General features: G+C 49.5%; 1 protein-coding gene across 1 annotated transcript; it reads left to right on the top strand.

Annotated features, from left to right (window-relative positions):
- The first annotated feature begins 9,587 nt into the window (after nucleotides 1–9,587).
- Nucleotides 9,588–17,172, top strand: LOC122944942 (serine/threonine-protein kinase PLK1-like). The gene is made up of 10 exons (XM_044303695.1): nucleotides 9,588–10,032; nucleotides 10,988–11,156; nucleotides 12,133–12,277; nucleotides 12,588–12,681; nucleotides 13,099–13,318; nucleotides 13,404–13,565; nucleotides 13,648–13,725; nucleotides 13,811–13,965; nucleotides 14,868–15,050; nucleotides 16,600–17,172. The coding sequence occupies exons 1-10, from the start codon at nucleotides 9,673–9,675 to the stop codon at nucleotides 16,807–16,809; spliced, it is 1,776 nt and encodes a 591-aa protein (XP_044159630.1). The 5' UTR covers nucleotides 9,588–9,672; the 3' UTR covers nucleotides 16,810–17,172.
- The last annotated feature ends 2,877 nt before the right edge of the window (nucleotides 17,173–20,049 follow it).

Here is a 20,049-nt window from a genome sequence, read left to right as displayed (position 1 = left end):
AGTGATTTGATCGTTGTATACAGAGAGCAGTGTGGCTTCGTGGTACCCTGCCATCCTAACGCCACCTAGTGGTTGTACTGCAGAATAAGAAGATATGGAAACTCTATAAGACTAGGCCCGAGGCACGGAGAATCACCGCCTAGGAGAGGTTTACATCAAGAAAGCCATTGCTATATTAAAGTAATCCAGAGAGAGGAAGAAATAGAAGGTCCAGAATCTGCAAGGCCATGCACTGGAGACAGTCAGTAAGGTGCTATCACAGGGGCATTGCTAATACACCCTTCACACTTTGACACCGTCCTGGCCAGCCCCCCTCTTACTCCTGTACCCCTCAGCCTGGGAATTACAGACCAGTTTCACAAGATCCTCATTGCCAGCCTTAGATTCTTCAGAGAGAGAGACCCCCATCGTTGTTCCTATCCATACATTGCTATCAGGGAAGATTTGCATTGTGAACTGTTTGGAACTGTGCCTTTAAACTGTTGGATGTACTACTACTCCTATCCTGCACTTTTGGAAAGAGAGATTTATCTATTTTCAACATCTGTCCTGGTTACTGACTCCAGCACCGTTCGCCGGACGCTGCACTTACACGTCCGTCAATGTACCCTTACAAAACGCCTAACATCAAGGGCACCCCAACTACCGTCAGGCAGGAGCCCCAACATCAGGGTGTCCCCCCATAGGAAGAAAGGGTGTGCCCTCCTGTCACTGCCCTGGCCCTAGGGAACCTCGGTATGAGGATCACCACTGTGAATAACTGCCACTACCACTCTCATCCTCTGCTCCTCCTGGGCTCATGGCACGAAGTCCCCTCTGCTATAACTGCACAGACAGGTTTAGGGTGTCCTCTCCTAGACCTCATGACCCCTACTGCAACAGATCCCCATTATCAGGTGAGAACTTGTTCATACTTACCAATGTTTAGGGGAATCCAAAACCCCACCCCTGGGAGCGCCCCAACTCCACCCATTTATGGGAACGGCTATCTGTCACCCCACCCATTTTCAGCCAGGGACAGCCCGAATTTGCTGGGACAGTCCCTGCAAATTCAGGACAGTTGGCAATTATGATTGTGCAAAGTAGTAGACCGAGGTACCACTCGGAACCGAACCCGAGTTCAGGATTTTTTTTTTTTTTTTTACAGTAGAAATAAATTTATAAAGTTATTATGCGAAGTCTCGCGGAACTTCGCAAAGTAATAACTTTGGCTCATCAGAGCCAATACATTCTAATACTGTGCGGAGCTCCTGCTACAGTATTGGAACGCAGTTTTATGCAAATAGACTTTGGATGTTTCATCCGAAGTCGATTCGCTCATCCCTACCCCCCAACCTTAGAACTCAGCTATTTTCGGTGCTCCCTTAGAAATGAATGGAGGGTGGCTGTGCATGTGCAGTGCGCCCTCCTTCACTTTGTGGGCTCCGTTCTAAGGATAGGTGCGGGTCCCAGATATGCCCCCAATGTCCAAGATGAGACGACCCCTTTAAAGTGGGCCTGGAAAAAAAACTAAGAATGGGCCCATGTTGTAGGCGGATCCAAATTGACAGAAGGTGGGACAACAGAAGTAGGCGGGGCCAGCAGCACCAATACCACAGTGCAGCACAAAATACCGCCCCAGCAGAACCCGATACCACAGTGCAGCATAAAATACCGCCCCAGCAGAACCCGATACCACAGTGCAGCACAAAATACCGCCCCAGCAGAACCAGATACCATAGTGCAGCACAAAATACCGCCCCAGCAGAACCAGATACCACAGTGCAGCACAAAATACCGCCCCAGCAGAACCAGATACCACAGTGCAGCACAAAATACCACCCCAGCAGCACCGATACCACAGTGCAGCACAAAATACCGCCCCAGCAGAACCAGATACCACAGTGCAGCACAAAATACCACCCCAGCAGCACCGATACCACAGTGCAGCACAAAATACCGCCCCAGCAGAACCAGATACCACAGTGCAGCACAAAATACCGCCCCAGCAGAACCAGATACCACAGTGCAGCACAAAATACTGCCCCAGCAGAACCAGATACCACAGTGCAGCACAAAATACTGCCCCAGCAGAACCAGATACCACAGTGCAGCACAAAATACTGCCCCAGCAGAACCAAATACCACAGTGCAGCACAAAATACTGCCCCAGCAGAACCAGATACCACAGTGCAGCACAAAATACCACCCCAGCAGAACCAGATACCACAGTGCAGCACAAAATACCGCCCCAGTAGAAAAAGAGATATCACAGTGCAGCACAAAATACTGCCCCAGCAAACCAGATACCATAGTGCAGCACAAAATACCGCCCCAGCAGAACCAAATACCACAGTGCAGCACAAAATACCGCCCCAGCAAAACCAGATACCACAGTGCAGCACAAAATGCTGCTGCCCGCACCACAGTATGAAACCGTCTCATTCTCCTGAGGATGGAAATACAGTTGAATTCAGGTGGGCCCTTTCGAATGCCCATGTGTGATCCTCCTACATTAATGCTGAGAGCATCAGATTTTTATATACCTGGCCGGCGGCCATGAGGAAGGCTTGGGCGGCCTGCTGGGTATTGGCCCACTAGGAAATTTCCCAGTCCGCCCATGTGTGCAACCATCAACCTACCTCGATCGAATCTCTACTAGTGTTGATCACGAATATTCGAATTGCGAATTTTTATCGTGAATATCGGCACTTCGAGAATTTGCAAATATTTAGAATATAGTGATATATATTCGTAATTTCGAATATTCAAGATTTTTTTAAATCAGTACACATGATCCCTCCCTGCTTCTAGCTTGTGGGCCGATGAGAAGGCTGCAGTATCTTTGACTTTAGGAGTAGTGTTGATTGCGAATCTTCGTAATGCTAATTTTTCAACTGCCGATTTCCGCAATCAAGCAAATAATGACTGGAGATAACGAATTCTCGAATTCATGAATATATGGCGAATATTCACCCAAATATTTGCGAAATATCACAAATTCGAATATTGCCCCTGCCGCTCATCACTAATCTTTACCTGATGACAAAATCCATCTGTGGCAGGAGAGGAGGGCACTTACCTGTGACAGCTCCAGATACAGACAGTTGTCACATCCGAGCGTCCCAGCCATTGCATTTTATTATATTTTTTTGCATTAAACATTAGGGGGCGCTACTGTCCATATGGAGGGATACATGGCCGCTTAAGGTACTAATACACTGACAGATCAGCCAGGCGATTGTCAGGAGGGAAGCGTTCCCTCCTGTCGATCACTCCTCGCTATTACATGCAGCGATCTCCTCCTCAGTGTAAGGACAAACGATCGCTGGTCCCTCTACTGTCTCATTATTTGCCGGCAGCAGAGCATCTATTACACGGCGCGATCTGCTGCCGGCAAACCAGGATTTTTTTAACATGCTAAAAGATCCCAATTACCCCAAAGAGCGTTTAATCGTTTATCGGGTAATCGGCGATAGTATTACACTGCCAGATGGTCGCTAATGAGCGTTCATACGATCATCTGAGCAATAATCTCCCCGTGTAATAGGACCATTAGGCCTAGTTCACACTTCAGTGATTTCTATCACTGATTGGCCTCATGTACACGACCGTTGTTTTAGTCCGCATCCGAGCCGCAGAATTTGCGGCTCGGGTTCGGACCCATTCACTTCAATGGGGCTGCAAAAGATGCAGACAGCCCCCCGTGTGCTGTCCGCAAAAAAAATATAACCTGTCCTATTCTTGTCTGTTTTGCGGACAAGAATAGTCAGTTATATCAATGGCTGTCCATGCCGTTCCGCAAACTGCGGAACACACACGGACGCCATCCGTGTTTTGCGGATCCGCAATTTTAGAACCGCAAAACACACAACGGACGCGTGCATGAGGACATTGTGAGTCAAAACCGGTCAAAAACACAGCAGAGGTGCAGATCTTTCCCTTATCTTTGTGTACGCTTCTGGCTCACAATCACTGATGGAAATCACTGACCAAACACTGAAGTGTGAACTAGGCCTCGCTGAGGCGTGAATGTAAATGACCCCATGAGGTCCTACTGATGACGCTTCACTCCTACACCAGGATATACAGGACATTCACACCAAACGTATGGCGTCCCCGGGGATGTTTTATTTCTATTAGATATAATTGTAGAGATCTGATTAAAGGGAGTCTGCCCCCAGGAAGGTCGCGGGCACAAGAGGCACAGCTGGCGCATAGGGCTGCAGTAAATGAATATTTTAGTAATCGAGTATTCTATCGATTATCACAGATCTCAGCCACAGATAAGCCCTCCCCCCCCCCAGTCAGCCTTGCCCTCAAATCAATCCCCCCATGCCGCTAACCCGCAATCAGACCGCCTGCCACCATGATCACACCCTCCCTTGCTGCAGTGCAATCAGAGCCAGACCCCCATGCCATCCATTGCCATGTCCCTCAGTGCCCCCATGATGGCACTGCCATCAGCCCCTCCATGTCATCCAGATTGCCATGATGTCCCCCTTCCCCTGTGCCTCCTTGCCATCCACCATGTCCCCCACTCCCCCAGATCAGCCCCACCATGCTAAATCACAGGTGCCCCCATTAACCCCTCTCCATCCCCCCCAACTCCCTATCATATCTCCTTATACATGTCAAATCACAGCCTGGTGCCCCAATTAAACCACCCCCTCCTCCGCCGCCAATAACATGCCATTGCCAATTCACAGGTGCCCCCATTTTCCCCATGGCCCGCCGCTGCTGCTAACTTTATACTTACCTTTAATGGCAGTGCGGCGTGCGCTGGCACATGGAGTCCGCAGGAGACGCGTCTTCATCCCAGCATGTACTGGGACCTGACGTCACACATATCGGCAGCCAGCGCACTGATGATGTGTGTACGCAAGGCCCTGCAGCGCGGCGCCGAGTCAGAACTCGGGAGGCTACTGGTGCAAAGCAAAACTGGGTTAGTTGCCCAAAGCAACCAATCAGATTCCACCTTTCATTTTCCAAAGAAGCTCTGAGAAATGAAAGGTGGAATCTGATTGGTTGCTGTGTGCAACTACACCAGTTTTCCTTTACACCGGTTTGATAAATCTCCCCCAGTGTCTTACAGAGCTAGCTCATATGAATATAATACCTTTGTGTCATTCTGGTGAAAAAAATACTTTTAACCCATATGCAAATTAGCTGTTAAGTGCACTGAGGGAGGGCCCAAGACACTCCGTGCAACCTTGCTCCTCCTCCTTCCTATTCCAACCCCTCCCTTTCCTTCTTGATTGACAAGGTCAGGGTCCTGCATAGTCCTCTCACCTGGCCCTGTCAATCCAGAAAAAAAGGGAGCACTCTGCTGGCAGTACTATTTATGGGGGCACTCTGCTGGCAGTACTATTTATGGGGGCACTCTGCTGGCAGTACTATTTATGGGGGTGCTTTGCCGGCAATATTATTCATGGGGGTACTCTTATGGCAGTAGTATTTATGGGGACGCTCTGCTTACAGTACTATATATGGGAGCGCTCTGCTGGCAGTACTATTTATGGGGGCTCTCTGCTGGCAGTACTATTTATGGGGGTGCTCTGCCGGCAGTATTATTTGTGGGGACGCTCTGCTGGCAGTACTATATATGGGAGCGCTCTGCTGGCAGTACTATTTATGGGGGCACTCTTCTGTCAGTACTATTTATGGGGGCACTCTGCTGTCAGTACTATTTATGGGGGCACTCTGCTGTCAGTACTATTTATGGGGGCACTCTGCTGGCAGTATTTATGGGGGCGCTCTGCTGTCAGTACTATTTCTGGGCTCACTCTGCTGGCAGTACTATTTATGGGGATGCTCTGCTGGCAGTACTATATATGGGGGCGCTTTGCCGGCACTGCTATTTATGGGGGCGCTCTGCTGGCAGTGCTATTTATGGGTCTCTCTTCTGACAGTAAAATTTATGGGGGAACTCTGCTGGCAGTATTATTTATGGGGGCGCTCTGCTGGCAGTATTATTTATGGGGGCGCTCTGCTGGCAGTATTATTTATGGGGACACTGCTGGCAGTATTATTTATGTAGGGGCTCTGCTGGCAGTATTATTTATGTAGGGGCGCTCTGCAGGCAGTACAATTTATGGGTATATTCTGCTGGCAGTATTATTTATGGGGGTGCACTGCAGGCAGTATTATTTATGTAAGGGCTCTGCTGGCAATACTATTTATGTGGGGGCTCTGCTGATAGTACTATTTATGTGGGGGCTTTGCTGGCAGTACTATTTATGGAGGTTCTCTGCTGGCAGCATTATTTATGTAGGGGCTCTGCTGGCAGTATTATCTATGGGGGCGCTGTGCTGGCAGTATTATTTATGTAGGGGCTCTGCTGGCAGTATTATTTATGGGGGCGCTCTGCAGGCAATATTATTTATGGGGGCGCTCTACTGACAGTATTATTTATGGGATGCTCTGCTGGCAGTATTATTTATGGGGACGCTCTGCTGGCAGTATTATCTATGTAGAGGCTCTGCTGACAGTATTATTTATGGGGGTGCTCTGCTGGCAGTATTATTTATGTAGGGGCTCTGCTGACAGTATTATTTATGGGGGCGTTCTGCAGGCAGTATTATTTATGTGGGGGCTCTGCTGGCAGTATTATTTATGTAGGGGCTCTGCTGGCAGTACTATTTATGTGGGGGCTCTGCTGGCAGTACTATTTATGGGGATACTCTGCTGGCAGTATTATTTATGGGGACGCTCTGCAGGCAGTATTATTTATGGGGGCGCTCTGCTGGCAGTATTATTTATGGGGGCGCTCTGCTGGCAGTATTATTTATGTAGGGGCTCTGCTGGCGGTATTATTTATGGGGGCGCTCTGCAGGCAGTATTATTTATGGGAGCGCTTTGCTGGCAGTATTATTTATGTAGGGGCTCTGCTGGCAGTACTCTTTATTTGGGGCTCTGCTGGCAGTACTATTTATGGGGGTGATCTGCTGGCAGTATTATTTATGGGGGCGCTCTGCAGGCAGTATTATTTATGGGGGCACTCTGCTGGCAGTATTATTTATGTCGGGGCTCTGCTGGCAGTACTATTTATGTGGGGTGCTCTGCTGGCAGTATTATTTATGGGGCGCTCTGCAGGCAGTATTATTTATGGGGGTGCTCTGCTGGCACTATTATTTATGTAGGGGCTCTGCTGGCAGTATTATTTATGTAGGGGCTCTGCTGGCAGTGCTATTTATGTAGGGGCTCTGCTGGCAGTATTATTTATGTAGGGGCTCTGCTGGCAGTACTATTTATGTGGGGGGCTCTGCTGACAGTATTATTTATGGGGGTGCTCTGCTGGCACTATTATTTATGTAGGGGCTCTGTTGGCAGTACTATTTATGTAGGGGCTCTGCTGGCAGTACTAATTATGTAGGGGCTCTGCTGGCACTATTATTTATGTAGGGGCTCTGTTGGCAGTACTATTTATGTAGGGGCTCTGCTGGCAGTACTAATTATGTAGGGGCTCTGCTGGCAGTACTATTTATGGGGGTGCTCTGCTGGCAGTATTATTTATGTAGGGGCTCTGCTGGCAGTACTATTTATGTGGGGGTGCTCTGCTGGCAGTATTATTTATGTAGGGGCTCTGCTGGCAGTACTATTTATGGGAGCACTCTCCTGGCAGTATTATTTATGGGGGCGCTCTGCTGGCAGTATTATTTATATTTAGTACAATACTGGTTATTATGGTGGCTCACCTGGTCGTTACCAAGTGTTGGGTGCTCAATGTCTATGTGATTCGCCCAATCAGTAAAGTACAATGTAATATATCTGTATAGACAGACTCTCCTCACCGGGTCGTACGCAGAAAAAATATTTATTAACTAAAATGCATAAAAACAAATGTGAAGATAAACAATGCTGATTAAAAATATTTATAAAAAATATACATAAATAAATACATTGTGTATTTATACAAATATGGATGCACAAGGTCCTTGAAGTATGGGAAAATTCTTGTAAAGTATAATTTATCGGGGCACTCTCCCGGCAGGACTATTTATAGGGGCACTCTTCTGGCAGTATTATTTATGGGGGCGCTCTGCTGGCAGTACTATTTATAGGGGCACTTCTCTGGCAGTATTATTTATAGGGGCGCTCTGCTGGCAGTACTATTTATAGGGGCGCTCTGCTGGCAGCATTATTTATGGGGGTGCTCTGCTGGCAGTATTACTTATGGGGGTGCTCTGCTGGCAGTACTATTTATGGGGGCGCTCTGCTGGCAGTATTATTTATGGGGACACTCTGCTGGCAGTACTATTTATGGGGGCGCTCTGCTGGCAGTATTATTTATGGGGGGTGCTCTGCTGGCAGTACTATTTATAGGGGCACTCTGCTGGCAGTACTATTTATGGGGGCACTCTGCTGGCAGTACTATTTATGGGGGCACTCTGCTGGCAGTATTTATGGGGGCGCTCTGCTGGCAGTACTATTTATGGGGGCACTCTGCTGTCAGTACTATTTATGGGGGCACTCTGCTGGCAGTACTATTTATGGGGGTACTCTGCTGGCAGTATTATTTATATGGGCGCTCTGCTGGCAGTACTATTTATATGGGCGCTCTGCTGGCAGTACTATTTATAGGGGCACTCTGCTGGCAGTACTATTTATAGGGGCACTCTGCTGGCAGTATTATTTATGGGGGCGCTCTGCTGGCAGTACTATTTATAGGGGCGCTCTGCTGGCAGTACTATTTATGGGGGCACTCTGCTGTCAGTACTATTTATGGGGGCACTCTGCTGGCAGTATTTATGGGGGCGCTCTGCTGGCAGTACTATTTATGGGGGAACTCTGCTGTCAGTACTATTTATGGGGGCACTCTGCTGGCAGTACTATTTATGGGGGTACTCTGCTGGCAGTACTATTTATGGGGGCACTCTGATGGCAGTATTATTTATGGGGGTGCTCTGCTGGCAGTACTATTTATGGGGGCGCTCTGCTGGCAGTATTATTTATGGGGGCGCTCTGCTGGCAGTACTATTTATGGGGGTGCTCTGCTGGCAGTATTATTTCTGGGGGCGCTCTGCTGGCAGTACTATTTATGGGGGTGCTCTGCTGGCAGTATTATTTATGGGGGCGCTCTGCTGGCAGTATTATTTATGGGAGCGTCTCCTGGCAGTATTATTTATGGGGGCGCTCTGCTGGCAGTATTATTTATGGGGGCACTCTGATGGCGCTGTCATTACATATGGGCATATTATTCGTGCACTATATGGCAGCACTGTGGTGACGTCTATAACGGCTCCTGCCTGTCACACGTCTGTGGTATTATTATCACATTATATCAGACGTAAGATTTTCCTCTAAACAAATCACCACTTTTTAATAAACCTCCGTAGGAGCCGTGGCAATACCCTTCTATAAGAAGCCAGTCACACTGTCACGGTTTGCGTTGCCGCAGATACCGCTGCCTGCCCCTCCCCCTGCCTATCGGTCCTCAGCACGGCTTTTGTCCGTTTGTCTTCCTAACCGCTGCCAATAAAGCTTGTTCACCCTCCCCAGGCCTTTTAAATCGCCAGCCTCCCATGCTGCTCCGCGGCAGGCGGCTTTGGAATTTAAATCCTAGCAGCCAATCAGGAGAGCGCATTCTGCTTCAAAACCAACGGCGGCAGCAGGGCCGGGAGCAGAGGGATTAAAGGGCCGTCAGGAGCAGCACGTCAGCCCCGCAGTCTCCGCACAGTGTTCGGTGTAGTCATGGCCCAAGTGGACGTCAGGACGGCTGCGCAGACAGCCAAGCCCCCGGGGGTGTCCGCGGTGAAGGAGATCCCCGAGGTCCTGGTGGATCCCCGCACCCGGCGCCGCTACCTCCGCGGACGCTTCCTCGGTAAAGGCGGCTTCGCCAAGTGCTATGAGATCACCGACCTGGCCAGCCGGGAGGTGTTCGCCGGGAAGATCGTCCCCAAGTCCATGCTGCTGAAGCCCCACCAGAAGGACAAGATGACCATGGAGATCGCCATCCAGCGCAGCCTCTCGCACAAGCATGTGGTCGGCTTCCACGGCTTCTTCGAGGACAACGACTTCGTCTACGTCGTGCTGGAGCTCTGCAGGCGGAGGGTAGGAGGGCTGGGGGGACTACAGGTCACAGCATGCCCCACTGGCTATGGAGCCCAGGGGTAACTGGCACCAGCAGCTCTGTATGGGGGACTACAGGTCACAGCATGCCCCACTGGCTATGTAGAGCCTGTGGGGGTACTACAGATCCCAGCATGCCCCAGCTATGTAGAACTTAGTGATAACACCAGTAACTGGGGGACTACAGATCCCAGCCATACCCCCAGCTATATAGATCCTATGGTGGACTACAGATCCCAGCATGCCTCTAACTATGGAGAGCCTAGTGCTAACTGACACTAGCAGCTGAGGACTACAGATGCCAGCATGTCACTGCATTTCTGTGCCCTATGGATCATGCTATCTAGTAGTAGGGGCACCAGAAGGCCCAGCATGCCCTGCTAAGCTGAGACAGGGTTCTTGGTGCAGGTAACGGTTCTCCCTTTGTGTGCTGGTTCCAGGCGGACTACGGATCCCAGCCTGACCTTTATATAATGATTGACAGCTTGGTGCTGCAGCAGTTGTTTACACTTCCATTGAGGGATTATTTATGGGGGGGGGGGGGTTTCTGGTGTTGGTTCTAGAACCTGGTTCCGTCCATGGCCTGAGGCTCAATAACAGTTCACACAGCTGGCCCTGCTCTCTGCTGCCACCCGCTGGCCGCTCCCCGCACTGCAGCTCGGGACCGTTTAGTTCTCTCCTCCCTCAGTCCTCAGCGTCCTCTCCCTCCCCCGGGGCCCATTCTTGGTCACTGCTCCCACATTTCTACCATGTTTGTCACTATTTGGCATAAAGTACAGCAGGGGATGCTCAGGGTAGTAGTTGGTTGGCAGCAGGGGATGATCAGGGTAGTAGTTGGTTGGCAGCAGGGGATGCTCAGGGTAGTGGTTGGAGACCACAGATTTAGTTATGTTCTTTCTTCTCCTGGGTCTTGACTCCTAACTGTTTCCTTGTACAGTCCTTACTGGAACTCCACAAGAGGAGGAAGGCGGTGACGGAGCCGGAGGCGCGCTACTACCTGCAGCAGACCATCCAGGGCTGCCAGTATCTGCACAGTACCAAGGTCATCCATCGCGATCTGAAGCTCGGGAATCTCTTCCTCAACGATGAAATGGAGGTCAAGATAGGTAAAACCGGGGCCCCCCTTTATCCTGCGCAGGGTTCTGTCAGTAGGAGTTGTCAGTGCCCCTGTGCTAATGGCATATTTGGTTGGGCATTACGTTCTGCCCTCCCAAACATACAGGACAATACAGCACCACATACCTTACATCCAGCGACGCCTCCTCTGATGTAGCCCTTCTCGTTCCTCCTCTTCTCCATTGGAAGCGGACCGCCATGATGGTTTCTACCCGCCAAGTCTCAGCAGAGTTTACCACACATCTTAGATTACTCACTTTTCTGTCATGTTCCAGGTGCCCCAACATTAGTATCCTGTTGCTACCCCCAATACTGTGCCCACTGTGCTCCCGATGCCCTGAATAGTAACCCCCCCCCTATAGTAACAGTAGTCCTAAAAGTACTACCAATGCCCTCATTACTATAGTGCCTCTACAGTGATAATGCTCCCTGGCAGTGCCTGTTGGTAGTAGTGATCCCCCCCATATTGTGCCCAATCATTCCCCCTACAACCTCCAGTAGTAATGTCCCAAAAGTGGTAATAAGGCGTCCAGTAGAACCCTATTAGTAATACGGCCCCTATAGTGTTCCCGCTAGTTGTATTGCCCCCTGTGAGTGGTGGTTCCTGTGCCCACCGCACTATTCAACTGCATCTCTGTCCTGAGTGATACGGTGGTGTTTGCAGTAGGGCAATACTTCCGGGGTCCTGGGCAAAAACACAGGCCCTAAGTCCCAGACGTCCTGGCCTAGCGATGCCAGGGGCAGCCCACCCCTGCACTGGCTCGTGGCATTTGCCCACTGGGCTGTCCGGCCCGGTTTGTCACTTTAAAAGTATAACTCCCTGATGGCGTCAGTCTGCTGGGAGTTGGTTTTGTAACTGTCTGCAGAGGGGATGCTTTATTATAGTCTGGGTGGTCGGACCTTCACGGATGTCAGATACCTCCTTATACCCGGAATACCCCTTTAATCATAGATTTATCTTCTCAGGTGATTTTGGATTAGCGACCAAGGTAGAATTTGATGGGGAGCGAAAAAAGACCCTTTGTGGGACCCCTAATTATATCGCTCCTGAAGTTTTGGGCAAGAAAGGACACAGCTTCGAGGTGGACATCTGGTCCTTAGGATGCATCATGTAAGTAGGTGCAATGGGCATATACATGGCGGGTGGTCACTGTACTGAGAGCCATATGTTACTTAGAGGGTGTCTCCAATTTACGGCAAAGGCACCTTCTGCTGCTGGAGCCATGGGTGGTCACGTGTACTGGCATCCCCTGCCGTGACTTTGGCCCACAATATCCTATCTGTCGATGAATGTAGAAAATGCAGGATAGATGCGGTCGGCCTACGCCTAGCCCTCCTGTAGGTGTGATTGAAAGACTGCCTGGGTGCCACCTTGTGGCTGCCTGAAGAATTACACTGTGGTGACATCTCTGTCCTGGCAGGTACACGCTGCTGGTTGGTAAACCTCCCTTCGAGACGTCGTGCCTGAAGGAAACTTACTTGAGGATTAAAAAGAACGAGTACTCCATTCCAAAGGTGAGCGAGCGGCATCGGGTCCTCGGTATTCACACCGCAGTTTCAGCACGGAGGGCAGACTTGCTGATGTAATGGTGCAGCACCTTGTAAGATTTAGTCGTTTATGTGGTCCCCGCTGTATGGTGTGCATGTCAATCCACCTCCAGTCACTTCTATGGGACTAGGATGAGGTTGTTCAGCAAACTCTGCTGCAGGACCTCTGCTGGCCAGGTTGAGCATTGCAACTCCCATTGCAGTCAGTGGACAGATGCGTCTTCAGAACGGTGCAAACAAATGGAACACTTTTGATGTAAAGACCTTTTCGTGGGGGGGGGGGGGGGGGGGGCGGGCATGGCTCTTCCACTAGGGTCACCATTGAATTTGCACAGAACCGGGTCTACAGTGCTTGCTGCAGCTAACCTTTTCTATTTCTTCCAGCACATTAACCCGCTCGCCGCCGCCCTCATACAGAGGATGCTCCGCTCAGACCCCACCACCAGGCCCACGATAGATGAGCTGCTGACGGATGAGTTCTTCACCAGCGGTCACATTCCCAGCCGCCTGCCCACTACCTGCTTGACCGTACCCCCACGATTCTCCATAGCACCTAGCACCATTGATCCAAGCGTTAGGAAACCCCTTACTGCTTTAAATAAAGGTAGGTCCCCATCACTGTAGGTCTTCAGCCCCTGTAAATCCATGACGCTGGTCTTGGTCCATCTAACATGCTGTATTGGTTCCAGGCCAGGACTCTCCCATGGTAGAGAAACCTGCACTTGCCAAGGACGAGGATATGGTGCCCCCGGAGTTGGCGGAGCCTGCTGACTGCTACCTGTCTGACATGATGGTGCAGCTCACCAGCGTCAATGCTGCTAAACCCTCAGAGTTGGCTGAGATTCGTCAAGGTAAGGGGCGTCCATTGGCCGGTCTGTTTCTGCCACGTGTGACTATAAAGGACACTGTCCTAACGTTGCGCTCACTCTGCAGATGAAGCGGAGGATCCGGCCTGCAACCCCATCTTCTGGATCAGTAAATGGGTGGATTATTCTGACAAGTACGGCTTAGGTAGGTGACGCCCTGCAGCATCCCCAATCCTGGTCTCTAGACGTCGCCCATCAGTCCATGTCATGGGCCCCTTTGTTCCCTCCAGGTTACCAGCTCTGTGACAACAGCGTTGGCGTTCTGTTCAATGACTCGACCCGACTGATCATGTACACCGATGGCGACAGCTTACAGTACATAGAGAGGAACAACACGGAGTCCTACATGAATGTGCGCTCCTACCCGTCTGCTCTGACCAAGAAGGTAAGCCTATGGTATAGCAGAACCACCTGCTGTGCTGGCGATGGCAGTGGTTGGCTCATGTGCTGGAACTTTTGATTGGGCTGTGACCCTTTTATTGTACCAATCAATTTGCCATTGCCTTGGCGCACTCTTTGCACTAGCGGTCAACAACCATGTTGCAGATCCACAGGCGACCATGAAAGTGCCGAGTCCACTGGAGTGAAGAGCGGCTGTTTAGGTGCTATTCCAAAGGGGTTGGCCATTGATATATGATCAGCTGGGTGTCAGACGCCCACCCATCACCTTTTTCCAGTTGGTTGTCCGGTGAAGCGAATGCAGGAACCAGCTCCATCCACTGCACAAGCTATGTAGTTTTGATGTCAGCTACCCCGATCCAGCTTACTGGTGGGGTGTCGGACCCCTGACAACTGCATATTGATGGCCTATCCTGAGAATAGCCCATTGGTAGTAAATGTCTGGAAAACCCCTTTAAATACAGGGGTAGATATCAAATTAGGGAACCTGCAATGTACCGACACCTCCTCACCAGCGCTGTGCTGATGAAGCAGAGGTGTTGTGCGTCAATGCACCCTGAACTTGTGCTTTATGTATAGTGCATGACCCCCTATCCTGATGGACAAGAGTCCTGGACTCTTCTCCTGGTAAGTTTGAATTTCACTTGCTCTTCTGCGGGGCCGGCTACGGACTGTATTCAGACCCTATACACAATCTACCTAACGGCATACTGGGGGGTTAGTAGCCCCAAACCAGCTGACGGGGATCCCTTTAAATACTGTCCCACAGCCTGGCTTGGGATACCCCTCGTAACCAGCTTAGAGGTGGGCCAGCCATTGCCTGCGTAGGAATAGTTGCCGTATTGTAACTTGTGCAGACGCTGACCCCCATCTTCTTGCTGCCTGCAGATCACACTACTGAAATACTTCCGAAACTACATGAGCGAGCATCTGCTTAAAGCGGGTGCCAACATCACCCCTCGGGATGGAGATGAGCTGGCTCGCCTTCCCTTCCTGAGAACTTGGTTCCGGACAAGAAGCGCCATTATCCTTCACCTGAGTAACGGAACGGTCCAGATCAACTTCTTCCAGGTGAGTCCGTAAGGAAGGTGCTTGTTCAGACACTGCAAACGCTTGAGGATCCTAAACCATTGGTTATAACGCCAGGATGTGCCATAAGCTTATGATCAGCAGGGCTCTGCCCTTTGTGCCCCTGTTGGATATGGACCGGACATAGGATCAGTGGGGGCAATGTCTCCTTAACTGCTTCTGATCAGCTTTATTGCATCACTTCTTACAGTGGCGGTGGGGAACCCCTTTAAGCTTGATCCAGTCAAGTTGCGGGTTGCTCCTTAGGTTTTAGCAATATTGCCTTCGTCCAGCTGATGTGTCCTTGTATCTGAGACGTTGGTGGCAGATCGCTAGGATACTTTGTGGAAAGGGTGAATGACGGCAGCACTCGGTGTCTTCAGGAGTATAGAGGTTTTAGTCACCAATTGTGACATTTCGACTTTAAAGAGTCTTTCTCTTGCTTGAGACTCTGAAGTCGAAACGTCGCACAGTTGGAGACTAAAACCTCCATACTTCTGAAGACTGAGCGCTGCGGTCATTCACCCTTACTACAAACTGTCTGGAGCTCAACACCGATGGCACCGCCACCATATTGGTCTGAGTAGTGCTGTCTTTCCTTTTGGATTATATCGCTAGGATATGCCATCAATGTCAAGTGTGGGTTCCACCTGCAGAATGGGACCCCCAAAAGTGATTGGAAAGCAGCTGTGCATGCGTGGCCGCACTCAATTTCTATGTGACTGCTGAATATAGTAGAGTGCAGTCACTGGGCTACTTTCAGAACTCCCATAGCAACTAATGGAGTGGGCACTGTACAAGCGCTGCCAGTGCTCCATGTGATGCCTATGGGAACGCCAGAGATGGCCGAGCCAGTGCTCAGCTATTCTCGGCAGTCCCATAGAAACTAATGGAGGGTGGCTGTACATGCCCTGTGCGCTCTTCACTTTCAAGGGCCTGTCTTGGAGGTAGGGCCCCTCACCTATCAATACAAAGTACTCCGTTTCCGTTCAAAGATGGAAAATGTCCTATTGCCCGTGACTCACGTTCCATGGGTCCGCAGAAAAAATGGAACACTACAGAAACGTATATCTTCCGTATCGTTCCATTTTTGCGGAAACATCTATTGAAAATTTTATGCCTAGCCTAATTTTTTCTATGAAATGTATACTGTATATGCCAAACACTGAAAAAGCCATACGGTCGTGTGAAAGAGGCCTAAGGCTCCATTCACACATCCGCAATTCTGTTCCGCATTTTGCAGACCCATTAATTTCTATGGGGCTGCACGATGTGCGGCCCGGATCTGGAAATGTGGACCTGCAATTCCAATCCCGAAAAAATTGAACGGGTCCTATTGTCTGCAATTGCAGACAAGAATAGGCACTTTCTATTAAGTGCTGGTGATGTGCGGTCTGCAAAATGCACACTGATGTGGGACCCTATGGGTGCTGTCCTGCAGAGGACTGAAACGCAGCGCTGAATCGGAGAGGTTAGATTTTCAACCTCCCTGCGACTTGCCTCGCGAACGCTTTCACCCTGGACAGCCCCCTAACTAGATCTCTATTTGCAGGATCACACCAAGATCATCCTGTGTCCCCTCATGGCTGCGGTATCGTACATTGATGAGAAACGGGAGTTCCACACGTACAAGCTGAGCCTCATAGAGGAATTCGGCTGCTGCAAAGAACTGGCGAGCCGGCTGCGTTACGCCCGCACGATGGTGGAGAAACTGCAGAACACTAGGTCTGGAGCCGCCGTACACGTTAAGGCCTCTGCGTAGCTGGACTACAGAAAAATGGACGCCGTCTCCTCTGCGTCGCTCCCGGGGCGCTGAAGTCTCATGTATGATAGTAGGAGTCTAACACAGACCCGGGCGGCAGCAGGAGTTTTTTTTTTTTTTTTTGCCAGAACTGAGAAGTTGTGTATTAAACTAGATGTCTAACTTACCGGACTGTACGTTCATTACTCTGATCTGCATGTGCACTTACTGTTAGTGCGGAGCGCGACTTCTGTGTAACTGGTTATCACGAACCTGTCACTTCTCAATGAGCCTGTCTGTCTCTTTTCAATGTCAGGTTTTTATGTAAAATATCAGATTTATAACTTTTGTATATTAATGAGATTAAAGTTCTTTGTTTATGTATACGGAGCCTTGTCTTATGCCGGTGTGAACGAGTCCTTGGATCTTTTAGGTGCCTTGTAAGGGAATGGTAGGCTTCTGATTGAAGGGGTTTTTTGTTTTACACTGACCTGTCCTCGGGGTAGGTGATCAGTATCTGATCGATGGGTATGACAGGAGTTAGACCCCCATCGATCAGCTGTTGACGGAAGCCGTGCGTTCACTGGAGCTCCAGTAAGCCCCACAGCCTCTGCACAGCAGTTCAGCCCCATTCACCTGAGTGGTATGGAGCTGCCCCTGGGCCACATGACCAATGGCCTAATGGTACTTTCATACTAGGGTTTTTCTTTTCCGGCATAGAGTTCCGTCCTAGGGGCTCTATAGCGGAAAAGAACTGATCCGTTTTAACCCCATGCATTCTGAATGGAGAGAAATCCATTCAGGATGTATTCAGTTCAGTCTTTGACTGTTCAGGACTGAGAATACCGCAGCATGCTACAGTTTTATCTCCAGCCCCCAAAAAACTTAATGCCGGATCTGGCATATTTTTATTTTTTTTCTATAGTAATGTATTCGTGCCGGATCCGTCCTTCCAGTCTGCGCATGCACAGCTTGGTAAAAATGTGAAAAAGTAGAGACTGATCTGTTCTTGCAATGCATTTGGTGAGACGGATCTATCTACAAATGCTGTCCAGTTGCATGCAGATTGCCTGATCCGGCAGTTCTGGTGCCGGAACTGCTTACCGGATCACTCTGCCACAAGTGTGAAAGTACCTAAGGTTGGCTGAGAAGATGGTGCTTATAGGAGCACTGCAGCCACCTCAAACAGCTCCTTGAGTGTTGGACCCCCCCATGGTCAGATACTGATCAATACCGACAGCTATCCTGAGCATAGGTTGAAGTACCCCAGGGGTGTTCTGACTGTTCTATGTAGGTTGTCTATAAAAATTCCTGACGTATCATAGTTTCGATGGAAGGGTCTGGGTGCCAGGACCCCTGGCGATCAGTGGTTTGAAAAAAATGGAGCAATGTGAGCCAAATGTGTACCTTGGAGGTTAGGATGATATATGGTTTGTCTAATGCTCCTGGGGAACAAGCAAAGGGAGTGTATTGCAGCAGAAGGGGCACAGTGGGCTAAACTACAATGATCACTGGGGGTCTCTTCAAAGACCCCTACTGATCTAATATGAAGTGTTGCAGCCCTTTTCGAAGATATATTGGAACACAAATGGCTGTGCTTCAGATTGTTGGGGGTCAGACACCCAGCCCCCTACTGATGAGCTGCCAGAAACTATATGATGGACAGAAGGCTCCATCCATGGTGTAGTTTTCTTGCACTTGAATAGGAAGTGAGCTGCTGTCCCCAGACATGGCCACTGCCATGAATGGAGCCTTCTGCCTCCAGCTCCATCAATTGGATACTGATGACTGACTTGGAGGATAGGTCAGTAACCTGTAAGTACCAGAAAATCTGAGTAGCTGTACCCTTATAAAACGTGTACAATATTCATCAGACCCAGAATGCAGTATATCAACCCCCCACACCAGTCAGTGAAGGAGCAGGTATGCCTCAAGGTGGCTGTGTATGGTGGTGGCCCAAATTTCCCTGGGAGTGGGCAAACGTGTCCAATTCTATTCTCTAGGAGATGAGCAGCTGCTTGAAGTGTCTGGCAGCCTCTTATTCTCTGGCTGGAAAAACCTGCACTAGGCCGATGTGTGGGGGTCAGGAGGAATTGATGTTGGGGGAACAAGTTGAGATGAGCTAATGTCATATTTTGAAATTCATTCACGCTTCATTTGGTAGATGGATTCCCATAACGCAATGCCTTTAGAGGCATTCCGTCATAATGGAAGTCTATGGGCTGCAAAAACGGATTATGCAGGGAAGTCCTCTCCTGCATAACTGTACGGATCCAGATTATGACAGAATGAATAACGAAATGCCTCTAAAGCAGGGATGCGCAACCTGCGGCCCTCCAGCTGTTAAACTACAACTCCCATCATGCCCTGCTTTAGGCTGTCCAGGTATGCTGGGTGTTGTAGTTTTGCAACAGCTGGAGGGCCGCAGATTGGGCATCCCTGCTTTAGGCTACATGCACACGACCATATGTGTTTTGCGGTCCGCAAATTGCAGATCTGCAAAAAAAAACACGTTCCGTATGGCATTTTTTGCGGATCCATTGTAATAATGCCTATCCTTTCTCTGCAAACTAGAAAAAAATAGGACATGCACTATTTTTATTTTTTTTTGCGGAGGAACGGACATACTGATGCAGACAGCACAGAGTGTGCTGTCCGCGGTTTTTGCGGACCCATTGAAATGAATGGGTCCGCATCCTATCCGCTAAAAAACGGATCGGACATGGAAACTAAATACGGTCGTGTGCATGAGGCCTTAAAGGCATTCTGTCATAGAACTGTTATGGTCCGTGGTAAAGGAATCCATAACTCAATTCTCCTTTTACCACCGAATGAAATTCGCTCATCTCTAGCAGCGACCTTGGAAGGTTCTGGTTAGCCGATTGTAAAGTGACAACTGATGGGGCAGTTCAGAGATGTCAGACCTTGCCTTTGTATGAATAAGTGTTGGATATTACAGGGTTCAGGAAAAAACATGTAGAACCATGAATGCGGTCAGGACAGTTGCTATAGGTAAGGCTACTTTCACACCTGCGTTCAGTGCGGATCCGTCTTGTAGCTGCACAGATGGATCCGCACCGATAATGCAAACTCTTTTATATCCGTTCATAACGGATCCGTTTGCATTATTCATTCAAAAAAGTCCAAGTCAAAACGGATCCATCTCGATTACATTGAAAGTCATTTGGGGATGGATCCGTTTTCAATTGCACCATATTTTGTCAGTGAAAACGGATCTGTCTCCATTGACTTACATTGTAA

The sequence above is a fragment of the Bufo gargarizans genome, chromosome 8 (assembly GCF_014858855.1).
Source record: "Bufo gargarizans isolate SCDJY-AF-19 chromosome 8, ASM1485885v1, whole genome shotgun sequence".
Taxonomy (NCBI): Eukaryota; Metazoa; Chordata; class Amphibia; order Anura; family Bufonidae; genus Bufo; species Bufo gargarizans.
The sequence above is the reverse complement of the archived record's forward strand: the minus strand, read 5'-3'. Positions and strand labels throughout refer to the sequence as shown.

Excerpts from the sequence above, each read along its gene's own strand:
- LOC122944942 (XM_044303695.1), top strand. The coding sequence starts at position 9,673 with ATGGCCCAAGTGGACGTCAGGACGGCTGCGCAGACAGCCAAGCCCCCG. Across the intron at positions 11,157-12,132 it reads TGAAATGGAGGTCAAGATAG|GTGATTTTGGATTAGCGACC; the intron begins GTAAAACCGGGG and ends TTATCTTCTCAG. Across the intron at positions 15,051-16,599 it reads TCCAGATCAACTTCTTCCAG|GATCACACCAAGATCATCCT; the intron begins GTGAGTCCGTAA and ends CTCTATTTGCAG.